Source organism: Hippocampus zosterae, chromosome 17, assembly GCF_025434085.1.
Source record: "Hippocampus zosterae strain Florida chromosome 17, ASM2543408v3, whole genome shotgun sequence".
Taxonomy (NCBI): Eukaryota; Metazoa; Chordata; class Actinopteri; order Syngnathiformes; family Syngnathidae; genus Hippocampus; species Hippocampus zosterae.
Window position 1 is genome coordinate 1,288,027 of NC_067467.1, and position 15,706 is coordinate 1,303,732.

Below are 15,706 nucleotides of genomic sequence, written 5' to 3' on the forward strand. Positions count from 1 at the left end.
TGGTCGTTTTTTTTCAGCAAAAAATGCCTTACTATACATGGTCGGTTTTTTTTCGGCTGAAAACGCCTTACTATACTTGAGCTGTTTTTGTTGGCTAAAAACGCCTTACTATACATGGTCGTTTTTTTTCGGCTAAAAACGCCTTACTATACATGGTCGTTTTTTTCGGCCAAAAACGCCTTATTATACATGGTCGTTTTTGTTGGGCTAAAAATGCCTTACTATACATGGTCGTATTTTTAGCCGAAAAATGTCTTACCAATCATCGTTGTTTCTTTCGACCCAAAACACCTTATGAAATATGGTCGGGTTTTGGGGGCTAAAAATGCCTTACGAGACATGGTCCGAATTGAGCCGCTTTTCCTCCGCTTCGACAGGAGACAGATGAGATGGCTCGGGCAGATGATTCGAACACCTCACTGATGAGGTGTTCCGCGCGTGTCACATCGGCAGGGGACGCGGGGGTGATCCAGGACATGCTGGAGAGATAATGTCTCCCAGTTGGCCTGGGAATGTCTTGAGATCCCCTGGAAAGAGCTGGAAGAAGTGGCTGGGGAGGGGGAAGTCTCGGCTTCCCTGCTCAGGCTGTCGTCCCCGGGACTCGAGCGGGAGAGAATGGACGGAACATTGATCGACCGGAGGGTTGTTTTTGTGGCACTGACTTCCTTACGAATGAATAAAAACCCTTTTTCAACTTTATTCTTGTGTAAAAGTACATTTCATAATAAGCGCACTTCCTCACTGACCAAAACATTCAAGTCATCAGCATAAAAAGCCTGCAAGTGACACGACCGCTTTTCAAAGAGTCCAAATTGGGTTCAAATAAAGTGTGAACACTTTCAATTGTGATCACATGAAAGTGAAGGCTGTGTGTGTGTGTGTGTGTGTTGAGGTGTGAACCTCATTTTCAGGTGTGACCTTGCATTGCAGGTGTGACCACTAACACCTTGGAGCAAAAGCAAAAAAAAAAAAAAAACAACGTAAAAAAAACACCCACCCCCAAAATACCCCCGCCCCTCAATCATTTTGCAGCAACCGGCTTCCTTTCTGCAAGCTCGCTGACGTCACAGGAAATAAATCACCCGCAGCCAGCAGTGTTGGAAAGAACATGTGAATACAGAGACCAGCTCACCCACCCCCCCACCCCCGGGTGGACTGGGTGTGTCCTTTTTGCTCCGGGGTTGTTTGTGGCCTGAGTGCCAAAGCAGTCGTGACGGAGCAGATCCCAACTGTGGGAACCAAAATGGCCAAAGCGGCCGGTGCCCCTGCCGCGTCTTTGTGTGTTAACTAATCAGAGGCCCCACAAGGGGGGGGGGGCTTGTCACTGCAACACGGCAGGGGGGGTCAAATGCCATCCTGCTAACAAGCCATACGAAGAGCATTTTAAGCTGGTTATCACTTGGCCCCCCCCCCCCCCCCCCGCTGATGAGGAAAGGCAGAACGACAGGAGTGAAGCCAGCCTTAAAGAGGCGATACGGACGAGGAGCAGGTGTTATTTTAAGAAGAGACACCGAAAATGTTGGAGAAGACATTTCACGAGGCCCAAAAATAGAAGAGAAAACAAATACGCGGGTGTGGAAACGGGTCGCTGTCTGGACTTGAATGACAACACGTCATTTCTGCGGTGACGCATTCCTTCCACTCGTGCAGGAGTCAAATCCCACCCATGACCTCATGCGCCTTTCTCACAAGGATATCCCTCTCTTTTCGAGGCACAATGAGGCAGCTTCCTGTTTTGAGAAGCCACACTGCAGCTCTGGCTTCACGCTGGCCCTCCACTTACGTAACGCCCTCGTCCTTTGCGGGCCCGTTGACACCGACGCCGGTGACATTGGATGACCTTCGGTCGAAATCGCAGGGAAGTATTACAGGAAACAATGCATTGGTTGGCCAGCATTTTGGTATACCTGAACAATCAGGGAACACCGAGCCTGTTTATCGTGGGGGGGGGGTGGTGGGGGTCATTCCAAACACCCCCTGTGCTATGGAAAATTAGCACCCCAAATTTGCCCTGAAATGTCAAACTTGCAGATGAGCGACATGAAGCTGCAAACATTGCGGTCACTTGGTTCAAAGTCGACCCGTCCTGAGTTACGACACGCACGCTGCGATGACAACATCGAAGAATCCGTCGCAGAGCCTTCAACCTGCTCTCGGACGAGGCTCATCCCTTTCGTCATGCGCCTGTATAAGAAAAGATAAGATAAGAAAACCTTTATTAGTCTCGCAATGGAGTAATTCCCAACTCACAGCAGCAAAAGTTATGAAAGGAAGAAGTAGAACAACAAAATACAAGTCAAAAAATAACCTATGACCGTTAAAATGCATCGCACTTGTTGCATCTGTCTTCATTAGTATTCAATTTAGTTGTCAGCATTGCAAACATCAAACGGTTGTCAGTCGCCCTACCTGGGGCGAAATGTATGACGCCACTAAATGCATTTCGTCAAGAGGGATGTGATGGCGTCATTCTTGCCCGGCTTCCACTTCGCCTGAGGCCAAACTCAAAAACAACTCGTACAAGGGTCAAGGCGGGGAAGGAGAGGGACGAGCGAAGCGCGGAACAGCCCATTCAGCGCGGACTGCTGGCCGGGGTCGCGTCATTCCCACTCGCGTCGCTGTCGTGCGAGGACCTCGTCGCAATCTTCCTCCGCTGCTACTTTTTTTCCCTTTTTCCTGCCCGATTTGTACAGGTGCGTGAAAACTTGACCAAACTTCGATTCGACTTTGCGATGTGTCATTTGTTGAGACGCGCTTATTTATGCAAAGTCAACTCGCTCGATCTTGGGTTTATTTTTTTGTTTTTTACTCAGCCGTTCTTATTCGGAATAGTAAAAGTTCCGAATTACGTCGTGCCGTACTCTAGTTTTGTTCGCGATAGCACGCGCGCACACACGGGCTGTGTTTAAATAACAAATGAGCCATTTTGAATCATGCGTGATTACTTTGATGTATTTTAATACAAGATGCGCGTATTCGTTTTGTTCAACTTTATGTGATTCCAGCAATTCGGTATAGTTTAAATAATGACAAAACTGCTCCAAAACCATAATCTTTCGAATTGATGATGTCTTATTTGTATATTGCGCTCATTTTATGCTATTTTTCATTCACGTTCAGACCGCTTTCACCCGCAACTTGGATGCTTTCGCCAGTTGTTAATTTATTGCTGTGGTTAGCCGTCACTTTCACATTCTGGTGGCTTTTCCCATCGTGATTATTATTTAGTGTTCTTCGGATGAGATCGTTCAAATGCTTTCTTTCTCAAACGCTCATTTGCTCTTTTGTACCTTTCTTGACGCGTGCAGACTGGCTCGCGTCGCCCCCTTGTGTCCAGTCCAGGAACTGAAAGATGTGATCCAAGCCCAAAGCGCAGGAAATCCTTTGTGACGGCATCAAAAGGAAACACTCGCGTGCCACTTTTCCCTCAAGCGTTTTAAAATTCTTTCCAAAGAGGAACGCAATGTACCGCCAGAGGACTCGCCGACTCCGCATCTGAGGATTTAATATCGAGAACTTGAGCTCAACGGGCCTCGAAGTAAGAGCGGCGGCCATGTCGACGGACTCGTTCCACGCCGACTACGGCGTAGCGGCTCCATCCGAGATGGGCGTCTCCACGTCGGCGGGAAACCTGCTTCGGATGTTTCGGGAGTACCAGAGTAACGCGGTCATCCTGGAGCACTACAACTTCACAGGCAAGCTGAAAGAGAACAAATACAAGGAAGGACTCAAGCCGGAGGCCATCGCCTTTCTGCTGGTGTGCCTGCTCATCGTGTTGGAAAACGCCGTGGTGCTGGTGGCCATTTGGAAGAACAAAAAGTTCCACCTGCCCATGTACTACCTCCTGGGCAACCTGACTCTCTCCGACCTGCTGGCGGGGTTCGCCTACATGGTCAACCTGATGACATCCGGCGCCAAGACCTTGCACATGACGCCAGCGTTGTGGTTCCTCCGGGAAGGGGGCGTGTTCATCATGCTGGCGGCGTCCGTCGTCAGCCTGCTGGCCATCGCCATCGAGCGCCACGTCACCATGGTGAGGATGAAGCCGTACCAGGGCGACAAGCAGGGCCGCATGTTCGCTCTGATCGGAGCCAGCTGGGTGCTGTCCGTGCTGCTGGGCGTCCTGCCCGTCCTGGGTTGGAACTGCATGGGTCGCCTGGACCAGTGCTCCACCGTGCTGCCGCTCTACGCCAAGAGTTACATTCTCTTCTGCGTCACCGTCTTCATGGGCGTCCTCATGTCCATCGTGGTCCTCTACGTGCGCATCTTCCGCATCGTCAAGTCCAACACGCAGCGGCTGGGCTCGGGCCCGCAGAGGAAAGGCCTGTCGCGCAAGTCGCAGAAGTACATGGCCCTGCTCAAGACCGTCACCATCGTGCTGGGGGTCTTCATCGCCTGCTGGCTGCCCCTCTTCATCCTGCTCTTGCTCGACTTCTTCTGCCCGACCAAACGCTGCCACGTGCTCTTCAAGGCCGACTATTTCCTGGGCATCGCCATGCTCAACTCCCTCCTCAATCCCATCATCTACACGCTGACCAGCAAGGACATGAGGAGGGCCATCCTGCGGCTGCTCTGCAGTCGCTGCCTTCTCACCAAAGACGGGCAGGTGAAGAAGATCGGCGTGCCCTTCCTGGAGTGCAGCACCAGCAGGACGGACGCCGCTTCTCACAGGCTGGAGGGGCTGGAGAACACCGTGTCTTCCGGCAATTTGACACCTTCCACCATCAAGGCCATCTTGCCCAAACTGTCCAAGACTTGACGCGGACTTTGTATGCGAGCGAGGGCGAGGACAAACATGACCACTGACTGGGGGGGGTGGGGGGGGGGTGCACGTGATCACCCCGAACCACGTCCAGAGTTACGGGAACGGGATTGCACTCGAACGGGGGGGGGTAGGGGGGTTGGTGAAACATACCTTTGATTTTTGTCGCCGGTCTCTTACTGAATGCAGTTGCGCATCCCCGCCACCAGAGGCGACGGTGAATTCATATTCACAAGGACGGAATTCAAACGGTCGCCATCGGGAATTTTGGGAGCACTCCAGGCGGAGATCGTCGCGCTTCTGGGCTGGTTGCACGGCTCAGCTCAGCTCAGCTCACCACAGTACGGTTTACGGCGACGGCGTTTCCGCTGCACTTCGTGCCGGCCTATTGGCAAAAAACTGGATCGGCTCGGTTAATAGCATGACATCGCATCCGCAAACAAAAATGTGGCGTTTTCCCGTTCGTTTATGACATGGAGCTCTTTATTGCAAGAACAGTTGACTTGTGTTCTTCCTTTTGTCACATGAATGGCGACTTAACTTTTTAGGCAGCACACCCTCATAGAGGGAGGCAAATTCCGGGAGCCCGATTCCGCCGCCAGTAACGTAATCCCGTTGTCAGCAACTGTTAACGCTTGAGAAAAGGTCCCGAATGCCATTTCATCTCACCGCTGTTTACTTTTGAACAAAAACCGAAATGGAAGAGTTCAACATTGTGCAGATGTTTCACATAAATTACAGCCAATTACGCCGCCCATCCAAGAGAGCGGAACCCAAAGCCGGAGCATGAGATTTACCCGTATCTCCACGCCTCGTGTGGCAGATAATGATACGTTGCTGCAAACTGGGAGCATCCACACCCAATCTTTGCAGCCAAAAACCATCTCAATTTGGTCAGGAGAAACGCAGGGTAGCGTAACCCCCCCCCCCCCCCCCCCTCCCTCCCCCTCCTCCTCGCCACAGCCGACGACAGAGACCGGGCAGCCTCTTGGTTGGGTTTCAGCTTTGGGGGTCCCTCAAAACGGCACAGCAGTATTCTGTGGCCGAAGAGCCTTTCGAATTTTGTTTGCGAAAAAAGTTCAAGTTCACGACTTAAATGGACCGCCCCCCTCTCAACCGTCACCCCCCGCCCCCTTTGCAAAAGGACATTAATGTCCAACGCAACAACAATCTGCACTGCATTTCATCGTAGCAACAGATATGTGAGCTTTTCTTTTTTCTTTTTTTTTAGCTTGCGGATGTGTAAAGAGAAACCATATTTGGTGGTTCGATCTTGTGTAAATATGTAGCTCGCCCTTGAGTTGATCATAACTGTTTTTAATGTCAATGTCCTAAGTTATGTCCATTTCTATGTGTGCACTGAATAAAGTATTTGTATTGATATTTGTACATGTTGGCAGAGTGAATTGAGTCCAGATTTGTTTTTTGAAGTGAGCTAAAATTGCACTTTTGTAAAAACATACATTCATGCTATCCTAAAAACCTATTTGGAAAGAGTAAAAATATTCTATATGAAATAAAAATATAAATGTGAAAAATATTTGAGGGGAAGAAAAGGATTATGCAAATACAGTGGCTCCTCCCCCCCTACTGGCATTTTGAAGTGGAATACAACAGAGGGGGAACAATAACGTAACTGTACAATACACTTTTTTAAAAATTGTAACTCATTTAAAATTGTGTACAATATTTATAGTTTTGGGGAGAACACGCCGCAGAACTAACTACGTGATCCTATTTTCTGACTTTGGTCATGTGATATTGCAAAATGAGCAACTATGAGGTCATTTTCAGTCGACGGCAAGTATGAAAATGGCTGCCCCCTCAGGTGGATTAAAAAAAAAAGAATAATAAATTGATATTTTGGACAACAATTGAACGTTTGCTTTTACTGGAGTAGCACTGGATGCTTTTCTTGAAGTGGCTGAGCAATGAAAGTATCACAAGGAAGAGCATTACTGGCTCGAGAACAAAATAAGAATGAGTCTATTCACTTTTTTATAAAGGTTTAGTTGCACAATAAAGTTTGTACAACAGTAAGTAGGCAAGTACAAACAATGATCAATTACAGAACTACGATACCAATAAACTGCATAGCGGTATTACAAAGCATAGCGACATCTAGTGGTACATCAAGACACCAGATTTTAGTTTCACTATGCGTGCCATTGTTGTATGGGAAGGACAAACGTTGCTCACTGATGAGTTGCACCAATGCATTCGTTTACCATTCATCGCTTACAAAGTTCCATAACTGGTCGGCAATTTCCCTCTGAGATTTCACTTTGGTGTCGATACTGATGGGAGTTGCCACATCTGGACCATAATGCACTGCAAGCAGCGAAACTTGAATTAAATAATGCTCACAGACACACACTTCAATTCCCTGACCACAAAACAGTACCTGCTTTAAGGGTGTGAGGCTCTGTATCATATTCCCACTTGATCCTGGTTATGAGATGGTTCAGCCTTACAACATATCTGTTCATGAAGAAAAAAAAATACAATGAGACAAAATCTTATGTAACACAACTACTGGGAGAGAATGAATGCAGTAAGCGAAGTGAGGATGGGCTACATCGCCACAGCAATGTCTGAAAAGTGGACACTCACATTGCAGATGGGATGATCTCAGTGGTGTCTTCGTCCACCTCATTTTGTAAAGCCGCGAGCTCCTTTTCCGAGCTCCTTAGCCGTTCCAACTCGCTCTGCAGAAATCTGAAGTAGGGGTTAAGGTCAGGGTGCTGACTGGAAAAAAAACACTAGTCAGATGAATTGTCGATGATCTCATAGTTTTTCGTCCCAGCGGTAGCCTGAAATTAGGTGGAATGGGGGTCGCCTCCAAATTTAAATATTGTATGCGGTAAAAACAGGCCATGTTAAAGGATACTGTAAGTCTGAGTCCAGCAATTGACTCTTGGCCGTGAATTTTCTCAGCTGATCCTCCAAGCTCTCCAGTTCTTTCTCCTGTAGCTGCTTCTCCTTTGTGTCAGTAAACCGGTGGACCAAACTTTCCTCTTGCTGAACCACATCTGAGAGTGAAGAGTAATTGTCATAAAGAGTTGCCCCCAAAACTGTCTGAGGGATGAAGTGGACAAGCAAAACGGGTGCATGCCGACTCCAGTCAGATATACAAAGGAAGATATTTGGTTGCGGGAGAAAGAAGCTGGGGTCCGCTGTGTGGTACGAATCTGAAGTTGGCCATTAAGAGCAGTTAGACCCATAAGTAAAAAGACAGCAAAGTCATTGCAATTTGAATAAATCCATACCTTTGAAAATCTGTGTCACAGTCCCTCTTGTCGCCATGTCTCGATCAAAAAAGGCTTGCTGTTCGTTTCTCATTCGAGTTAGCGTCTCGGGTTGACTGCTGGTCAGGTCCAGCAGCGTATCCAGAGACTCCTGAAAGTCTTGAAATTTATCCATTAGCATTTTGATGACACTGGGCAGAGGGAAGGAAAGCAGCCTTATTAGTGGTGGGAAGTAACCATGCACAACTACTTTTGCTATTGTACTTACGTACGCTTGTAGCTAATTTATTTTTATGATAACTATTAATTACGACGACGACACGGCGTAAGGAACACAAATGAGCTTGATAAAAAATGTCCATAAACTGCAACCTCAAACGTTTGTAAGCCATTTTGTCACGTCACTACAGATATACAACTTTCAAACAGACAACATCGCTGGTAAATAAAAAGCACACTCAATGAAAGGAGTGTCTGCATCGACGTGGATAATCTTTGCGGCAATACTTTTTAACTACGGTTAAAAAAAAAGACACAAAGATTAAGATATCCTTTACTTGTCGCGCAATGGGGAAATTACAATCAGGATTCAGAAAGGAAAACGCTGTGTACTATGAGGGGGGGAAACGATACAAAATACGATACAAAACACTAACGCAACATCCCCGGATTTATGTATGACTTGTGAAAATGGTAATTTAAGAAATATTGTAGAGTAAAATGACCAGAATACCAACCGTGCTGCTCCTTTTTCTTGATTCAAATAATAAGCGCCCGCGAGTTTTTTTCTTCTTTATTGCGCCCTGGTCAAAGTTGGACGGCCTGGTGTTTTGATACCGCCCCCTACTGCACAGGAGTGAGCAGGCGCGTGATGCATGTTATCGTAATACATCTTTATTTATGTTACGCTTTCACACCAATACGAAAAGATGAAATGCAATCAAGTGTTCCTCCCTCAACTACAAAGACGAGCGGCTCATACATATTTGTCAAGGATTGAAGTACTATAAGTTTCTATTGCAGATTGTGGGCCACTACCAGGATCAGACCTCACCACCTCTCGGGATGAGCTAGCAAAAAAAAATTTACTCCCTCATTTGTTTCCTTTTATTGGTAACTCATGTATTACTTGTTCCGGTTTTCTACTTCTAGCCCCAGTTAAGCACCTCCAGCACTTTGATATTGTTAAATATATTGATCAATGAATTTCTCAGTCAAGCCCCCCCCCCCCACCCCACTCTTTCAGCTCGGGGAGAGAAAGGGGAAAAAAATGGAACCATCTCTGCTCTTAAACTCAGACCACTGGAGAACAAACTCTGATTTCCTTCAAGTGTCACAATTTGAAAGAATATTCCACATTGCATTGCTCTTTTATTAACGAAGGTGACGTCAAAGTGGAAAAGTAAATGTCGACACATTTGCACCGCGAAATGTAGGCTACTGCTGCAGTTTCCTTTTTAGCCTATTAGCATTGTTTCTGTTTCTGCTTCTCTTTCTGCGCTTTGTCTTTATCTTTCCGTTTTTGCCTTCCAAGCTGTCTGAAGAACAGTCTCTTCGGGTTCAAACCGTACGCCTTCAGTCTCTGTTTGCTAAACTCCTGACCTCCAATTTTCACTCCGGCCGATCCCGGTTTGCCGCGTGCCCCCGATTGCTTCGGCTTCTTCTTGGCCAATTTGGTCTCAGCTTCATCTTTAACCTGAACCTCTTCTTCATTGGCAGGAATTGGCTTGGGTTCCTCTTCTTGTCGTTTGATCTTTTTCTTGAGAAACTCCTCCTCCGGTTCCTCTGCGTCAGACCCGAACTGCCGAAGAGGTTGGGCGGTCTCATCCGACGTGTCCATCAGAGAGGCTGTGCCACTGTCCTCGGCTTCTCTGTTATGCCTTTCAGCGTTTTTCACGCGATCGCGTCGCTTCTTTCCCATCGTGGGTTTTGCATGTGCCACCTCGGTATCTTTTCTGGAGATTCAAAGGAGATCGTGATGTAAGCAATGTGAGCAGCCACATGTGAGGGTAGAAAAGGAGCGCCGTGTTCAACTCACTCAGAAAACAAAGAAACCAATATTTCTTTTTTCTTCTTAAAATTCCGTGATTTTATTGTGTAGTTCCTCAAATCATTTCTCTCCTCCTGGTCAGATCTGGGGTTAAAGAAAAAGAAGCAGAAAGATACTAAGAGCTATGAATGAAATTGCGCGGTGAAACCATCGTGGCCTGCCAGGCCACAATACTACCAGAAAAGCACTGACCACAGTCTTAATTCATATTTTTGCTCCATGAAATTAGACCAATTTTGTGCCAAGTGTCTTTTCACTTTATTTTGTAGCGTTTCCACTTGGCTCCACTGCTTCCACTACGTTCGATTTATTGCTGAATCAAATTTCAGGTTCTATGGGCTGCCACGTCAACCGAATCTGCCGCGCATCTTCGCCATCAGTGGCGTCGGCCAATGTACGCTAACTTGCGCGACATTAGCAATGAGGCCTTTGGTGTTGCTGTGCTCTGGCTGCTCAGAGCAAAAATACATCTGCCGTGAGCCGCGCATCTTCAATCGCTACACTCCTGCAAAGTATGATGTATTTCATTGAAATGTATGTTTGTCATATTTTGGATAATATCGGACTATGAACTGCTCAAGAGGACATACAAAGGTGGTATTAAGACGTGTCCGCCGAAGAATCGGGTAGCAAATTCGTGGCTTGTCGCTGTAAGGCGCAGTACCTGAACATGCAGGTCTTCCTCAGAGAGCACCATCGATTGAGATCCTTATCATCAGCACTCAAGATCTGTGGAATTTAGAGAGCCCATCAACAAGTCTCGCCAAAGAAAGCTTTTGTGATTTGCGTCGTCGGGGCGGCTCGGCCGTCTGCTCAGAGAGAAGATTACAGTTGCTAATCATTCCCCCGGTCAGAGCGCTCCCCCTTCGAGGAGGCAATACCAGGTCATCGGCAAAGGCTCATCACTGCAGCACATTGTAAGCGACTCCCATTAAGGCACGAATTTGGAAAAAGGTCAGCACGAGAGTGGGCGTGGACTCCGATTCGATGCCGATTGCGACGCCGTCGATCTCGCTCGTGGACAATCTCATTCCTCCACGTCATTGAATCAATCAAAAAACTTTTGTCTCATCCGTATTTGAACGAGTCTTTTGGGACCGTGTGCGGTGTTGAAATCAGGTTCGACATGGAGTCCCTCAACTCGGCCACTGCAAAGACAGAGAGAGGTCCGCACTCGACCGTATCGTTGCCGAGTGCAGAAGTGTATGCGTACCTCATCGGTGGAGAGACCAAAGTCATTGGGCAGGACCTCCCTGTAACGAAACCTGCACGGGAGGTCGTCGATGATGTCCTCGTAGTCCAGTTTGTAGTATTCATCCAGGTACTGCTCAAAGCTCTTCTCCTCTGAAATACGACGGGTACTCATTTAGATGAGCGCAGCATTAAAAGGCGTGGCATGCTGGAAAGACGGACAGCTTACGAGGATCGAACACCGGCTTGGTTTTTGTGACCAGTTCTGCAAAGTGAGACTTCTTTTTCTTCTTGCCCATTTGAGGGATATCCGCCTTCTTCAATTTCTTCCTCTCCTTTTTAGACACGCTGCGCCGGCTGGGGTCATAGTCGGCATCCATCTGTTTCAACGCGTGGACAGATGAGTCACCGATTTCTAGTCGACTTCTGACCGAAGCCTCGCTCGCAGACTGGCCATTAAAGACGACCGCTACGACGCGTGCAAATACTACCATTGCGCATTTGAACTATTTCTGTTCTCAGACTTTGTCCAAATGAGAAAACCGATTGTGATGGTGTAAGCGCATTGGATTGTAAATTTGATTTCTGATGAAGGCCACTCTGGGCCCCCCGAGTCCTGCTCCAAGCTAGCAAATCCTAGATGAGGGTTCTGGTGAGCCAAGATCAAAACCTACAATGAAATCCTGGTCATCACAGTGCGGCTCTGCGGCATCATAGCCCGCCTCGTCTTCGTACGCGTCTTCTCGCCCTTCTCCCGTCCATTTGTCCCAGTTCCAGTGCTCTGTTAATACGAAGACACGTCTTAAGCCATCAAGCAACACTTGAGATTCCCCCCCAATTTTTTTTTTTTTAATTTGAACGATTAATAAGGAGTAACACATTAGCCAACGGAAATGAAGAGACCTCTTGATTTTGCACCAGACCGCTACCTACTCTTCAAATGGTTGATGAAGAGACTTTACCCTCAAGTTGATTGTCGTCTTCAAACTGAGGCTTCTCCTCTTCTTGCTCTTCGTAGTAATTATCCCCGAAGAATTTCTGCAAATAAGAGAACCAGCCGCGAGGTTACCCACATGCGCGGCTTCGACCCGATGCTTTCAAATAGGACGCGACAGGGGGCTCAGCTGGTTTTGACTCAACATTTGGAATTGTGATGACGACTCTGTGACTGAAATTTAATGGAATGGATTTAAAATGGACGCCATCACATCTACGAGCCAAGAAGACGTGTAACGGTGTCATGGCCGAGAAACAACGGTTCCAAATATCCAGCACGTGCCTCCCTTTGTGTGATTGTGCACCGACCTGCATGAGCCGGTCATGATGTTGTGGATCAAAGTCTCCGTCCAGATCAGCCTGACTAAAAGCCAGATCGTCATTGCCAGTAAGCGCCTGAAGAGTCTTCAGCTTCTCCACAATCTCGTTTCGCTTCAAGTTCTTCAGTTGCTTCAGCTGCTCCCGTTTCTGCTGTTTCTCCTAACGAAAGGAGCAGAAAACGAGGAGGGACGCAGCGTTCATCCAACAGCTCCGACCTTGCGGTGCTACTTTTGACATACCATATTCTTCCTTAATTTCACTTCCTCCCTTTTGCGTTTTCTGCGCTCGTCTTTGGAGCGCACCGAGGTGGCAATGTTGCGAGGGTAGGTCTTGATCTGATGAGCATCGGGCTCCTCGAAACGGAAGTTGTAGCTCCGCTCGAAGCTCTGCTGTTGCTCCAAGAACGTCTCGCCTTCCTCTTCAGAGTCGTCCACATCGTCCTGAACCACTTCGTCGTAAGTCGGGATCCTCCAAAACGAAAAAAAGTTGCATCTGTGTGATTGTTCATGTATATTTTCACAGAGTGAGCTGGAGTTGACCCCAGCTGACACACGCACGCTACCTCTCGTCATCATCGTCGTCGTCATCATCATCTTTGTAGCGTTTGTTTAGAACATAGTCTCGGAGGAAACATTCCTTCTCATCCAGTTGCGGGTCGTTCCAGTAGTCTCGTAGATATTTCTGTCACAACATCATCAAACCAGTTAATTCATGCCATTGTAACATCTGGGCTGGATGACTGTCCGGCACTTTACTTTGGAGTCGGCCAATCCTCCGTTAAGAGTCTTCAGTTGGTCATCTGGTCAGTCATTATTTTAGATCGGCGTGTAGCGCTTTGCACACAGTGGTGCTCTCCAAATACAGTTGAGTACATCCTTTTCCTATCATTTTTATGTTTCTTGCGCCATCATTACTTAGATCCACGGTTTGAGGTGGAAAATGATTAGTGTGGCCACTTAGACTGAACTGACTAGAATCGGACGAGATGTGGCTTCGTATATGACCTTGGTGGACGTGTACGTCCGGAAACCAGATTGCTGTAAGCCCGAACGAGATAAACAGCAGTCATCGATTCACTCACCATGTCCTTGACCTCTTCAGGTAGGTCCAAATCACCTTGACCTTTGAGCCACTCCACATAGTCTGCCTCCTCTTTATCCTAAAAACATATGGAAAATTATTGATTTAACGCCATGCAAATGGGGCACACACATTGAGCTATTGACTGGTTTTTTTTTAGGTGGTACTTGGTGTCAAAATTTGACAACCGCCGCCCTTTCTGTTAATGATAGAATGAACATTATATATACCTGATTTTGTACATTTAAAAAAAAATCATTCGAAAGTTAAGTGTGGCGGTGGCTGCTTGAGGGAATTGCAAAGTCATTTGTCGTATTATGTCCTGGACGGAGCTTCACGGTCCAGCTGCTGGCATTCTCTGTTCTGACCTTTTCTTCCTGTGTCTTCATCCTCCGAGTTAGCAGCTGAGACACTCCTCCTTCCCCACTGTCGTCATCATCGTCATCGCTGTCTTGGATGAACTTTTGGAAACTGAAAGAAATCGTTGGGATAGGGTTTATGTTTACCTTATATTTTAGTTGTTATGACATAAGGTTGTTTAAAAAGTGCCTTTGACTTGATTTTTATTTAAACATCAAAAGGTTTGGGTTACCTTGCTTTTAACTGGTTCTGCTCTTGAATGTAGCTTGGGGAAGAGGCCCTCTAAGAAAGGAAAAGAACAATTAAAAAAACACGTCCAAAATACTTGACAACAGTCTTAGTTCAACACCCACTTCTCGTCTTTTGGCTGCCTCCTCCTCATCACTGTCACTCTCCTCGTCGTCATATTTTCTGAAGAACAAAATGCATTGCAATTAAAGAAGTGCGGACAACAACCGAAGAAACTTCATGCAACTACTTTCTGCAACTCCAACAACTGCAGGACACTTCTACATTGATCACATCGATTAAAGCTCTTACATACCCTTCCTTCTCCAGTATGACTTTACGTTCGTAGTCCTTCAGGTACATGGGCTTCACTTTTGACTTGGAGGTTGACGGTTTCACATCGGTGCTGGGTGCATCTGAGAGAGAGAAACAAATCGTTTAGTCAAGGGTTAAGTCACGGAGGTTGTCAAAGCAACGAAAGGGGGAAGGAAAAAAATGGAAATCAGCCTCAAATTGATCACCTGAGTAGAATTTCGCATCCTTCTGATAGATCTTCGGGTCTTTCTTCTTCAAAAGTGACAACGTCCTGTAAAAGTCCCGTTCAACCTCTGGATCCAACTCCTGCAGAGCGTCGAACACAATGAATGACACCGATGGACTTAACTCTTATTGACAAATCGACGAGGGGAAAGCGATGCTCACCACTTCGCTGCAATCCGAACTGGATTCGGAGGAATCGGAGTCATCGTCCAATTCTCGGTCTCCATATCGATCTTTTACTGCACACCAACACATAAAATAAAAGTCTAAAGACAGCACAGCCTCGGACAATAGTAAACCAGTTAGCTTCTTTCCACGTTAGCACACGAATGTTTTGAGCACAGTTTGCTAACATGAACACTTACGCCTCTGCAGCTCTTCCTTCTGTCTGTAAGTGTCATATTTCTTCGCGAATTCGGTGTTAATTCTGAAACCTTCTTCGTCAGACATGGTACTGTCTGGCTGTCGAACGTGTCCATAAACCAGAAGCTAGTTAACCTAGCATCACATTTGACGCGCGTGTGCACTGGGGTATCACGTGATTTCCGGTGCACGTACCTCAGTTGTCCACTAGGGGGTGCACAAATACTGAAGTGGTGTTGTGTGCGCTGTATGGAATCTTCCATCTATCCATTTTATCCATCCGTGTATCCACAAAAGAGTGACAGGCATGGAGAAACAACAATTAGCGCTCACAATCACACCAATGGCCAATTTGGAATGCCCAATAAAAATAAACCTACCATGCACGTTTTTGGAATGTGGGATTTTTTTTTTTGCACTTCTTCTCATAACTGTATGTTTTTGCTAGATATAAGATATATACGTCTGTCTAATCTGGAGAATCAGTTGTTCTATCTGACATACATTTAAATGGCACATAGCGAGGGGTCACTGTACTTGACAGGATATTCCGGTCATTAAGTGAAA

The 15,706-nt window shown here is 46.8% G+C and overlaps 3 protein-coding genes across 3 annotated transcripts; 1 reads left to right on the top strand and 2 right to left on the bottom strand.

Moving 5' to 3' along the window:
* Positions 1-2,454: 2,454 nt before the first annotated feature.
* Positions 2,455-6,151, top strand: s1pr5a (sphingosine-1-phosphate receptor 5a). The gene is made up of 2 exons (XM_052048809.1): positions 2,455-2,693; positions 3,309-6,151. The coding sequence occupies exon 2, from the start codon at positions 3,554-3,556 to the stop codon at positions 4,757-4,759; it is 1,206 nt and encodes a 401-aa protein (XP_051904769.1). The 5' UTR covers positions 2,455-2,693; positions 3,309-3,553; the 3' UTR covers positions 4,760-6,151.
* A 485-nt stretch (positions 6,152-6,636) lies between these two features.
* Positions 6,637-8,847, bottom strand: spc24 (SPC24 component of NDC80 kinetochore complex). The gene is made up of 6 exons (XM_052048836.1): positions 8,748-8,847; positions 8,032-8,201; positions 7,653-7,794; positions 7,376-7,480; positions 7,167-7,243; positions 6,637-7,093 (listed from the first exon to the last, which is right to left on the bottom strand). The coding sequence occupies exons 2-6, from the start codon at positions 8,189-8,191 to the stop codon at positions 6,987-6,989; spliced, it is 591 nt and encodes a 196-aa protein (XP_051904796.1). The 5' UTR covers positions 8,192-8,201; positions 8,748-8,847; the 3' UTR covers positions 6,637-6,986.
* Positions 8,848-9,361: 514 nt separating this feature from the next.
* kri1 (KRI1 homolog) lies at positions 9,362-15,327 on the bottom strand. Its single transcript, XM_052048775.1, has 18 exons — positions 15,142-15,327; positions 14,939-15,015; positions 14,758-14,857; positions 14,553-14,652; positions 14,362-14,419; positions 14,241-14,290; positions 14,017-14,119; positions 13,650-13,727; positions 13,131-13,249; positions 12,808-13,036; positions 12,557-12,727; positions 12,214-12,289; positions 11,926-12,032; positions 11,481-11,631; positions 11,274-11,404; positions 10,725-10,789; positions 10,049-10,144; positions 9,362-9,965 (listed from the first exon to the last, which is right to left on the bottom strand). Exons 1-18 carry the CDS (start codon positions 15,224-15,226, stop codon positions 9,476-9,478), a joined length of 2,286 nt encoding a protein of 761 aa, XP_051904735.1. The 5' UTR covers positions 15,227-15,327; the 3' UTR covers positions 9,362-9,475.
* Between the last annotated feature and the right edge of the window lie 379 nt (positions 15,328-15,706).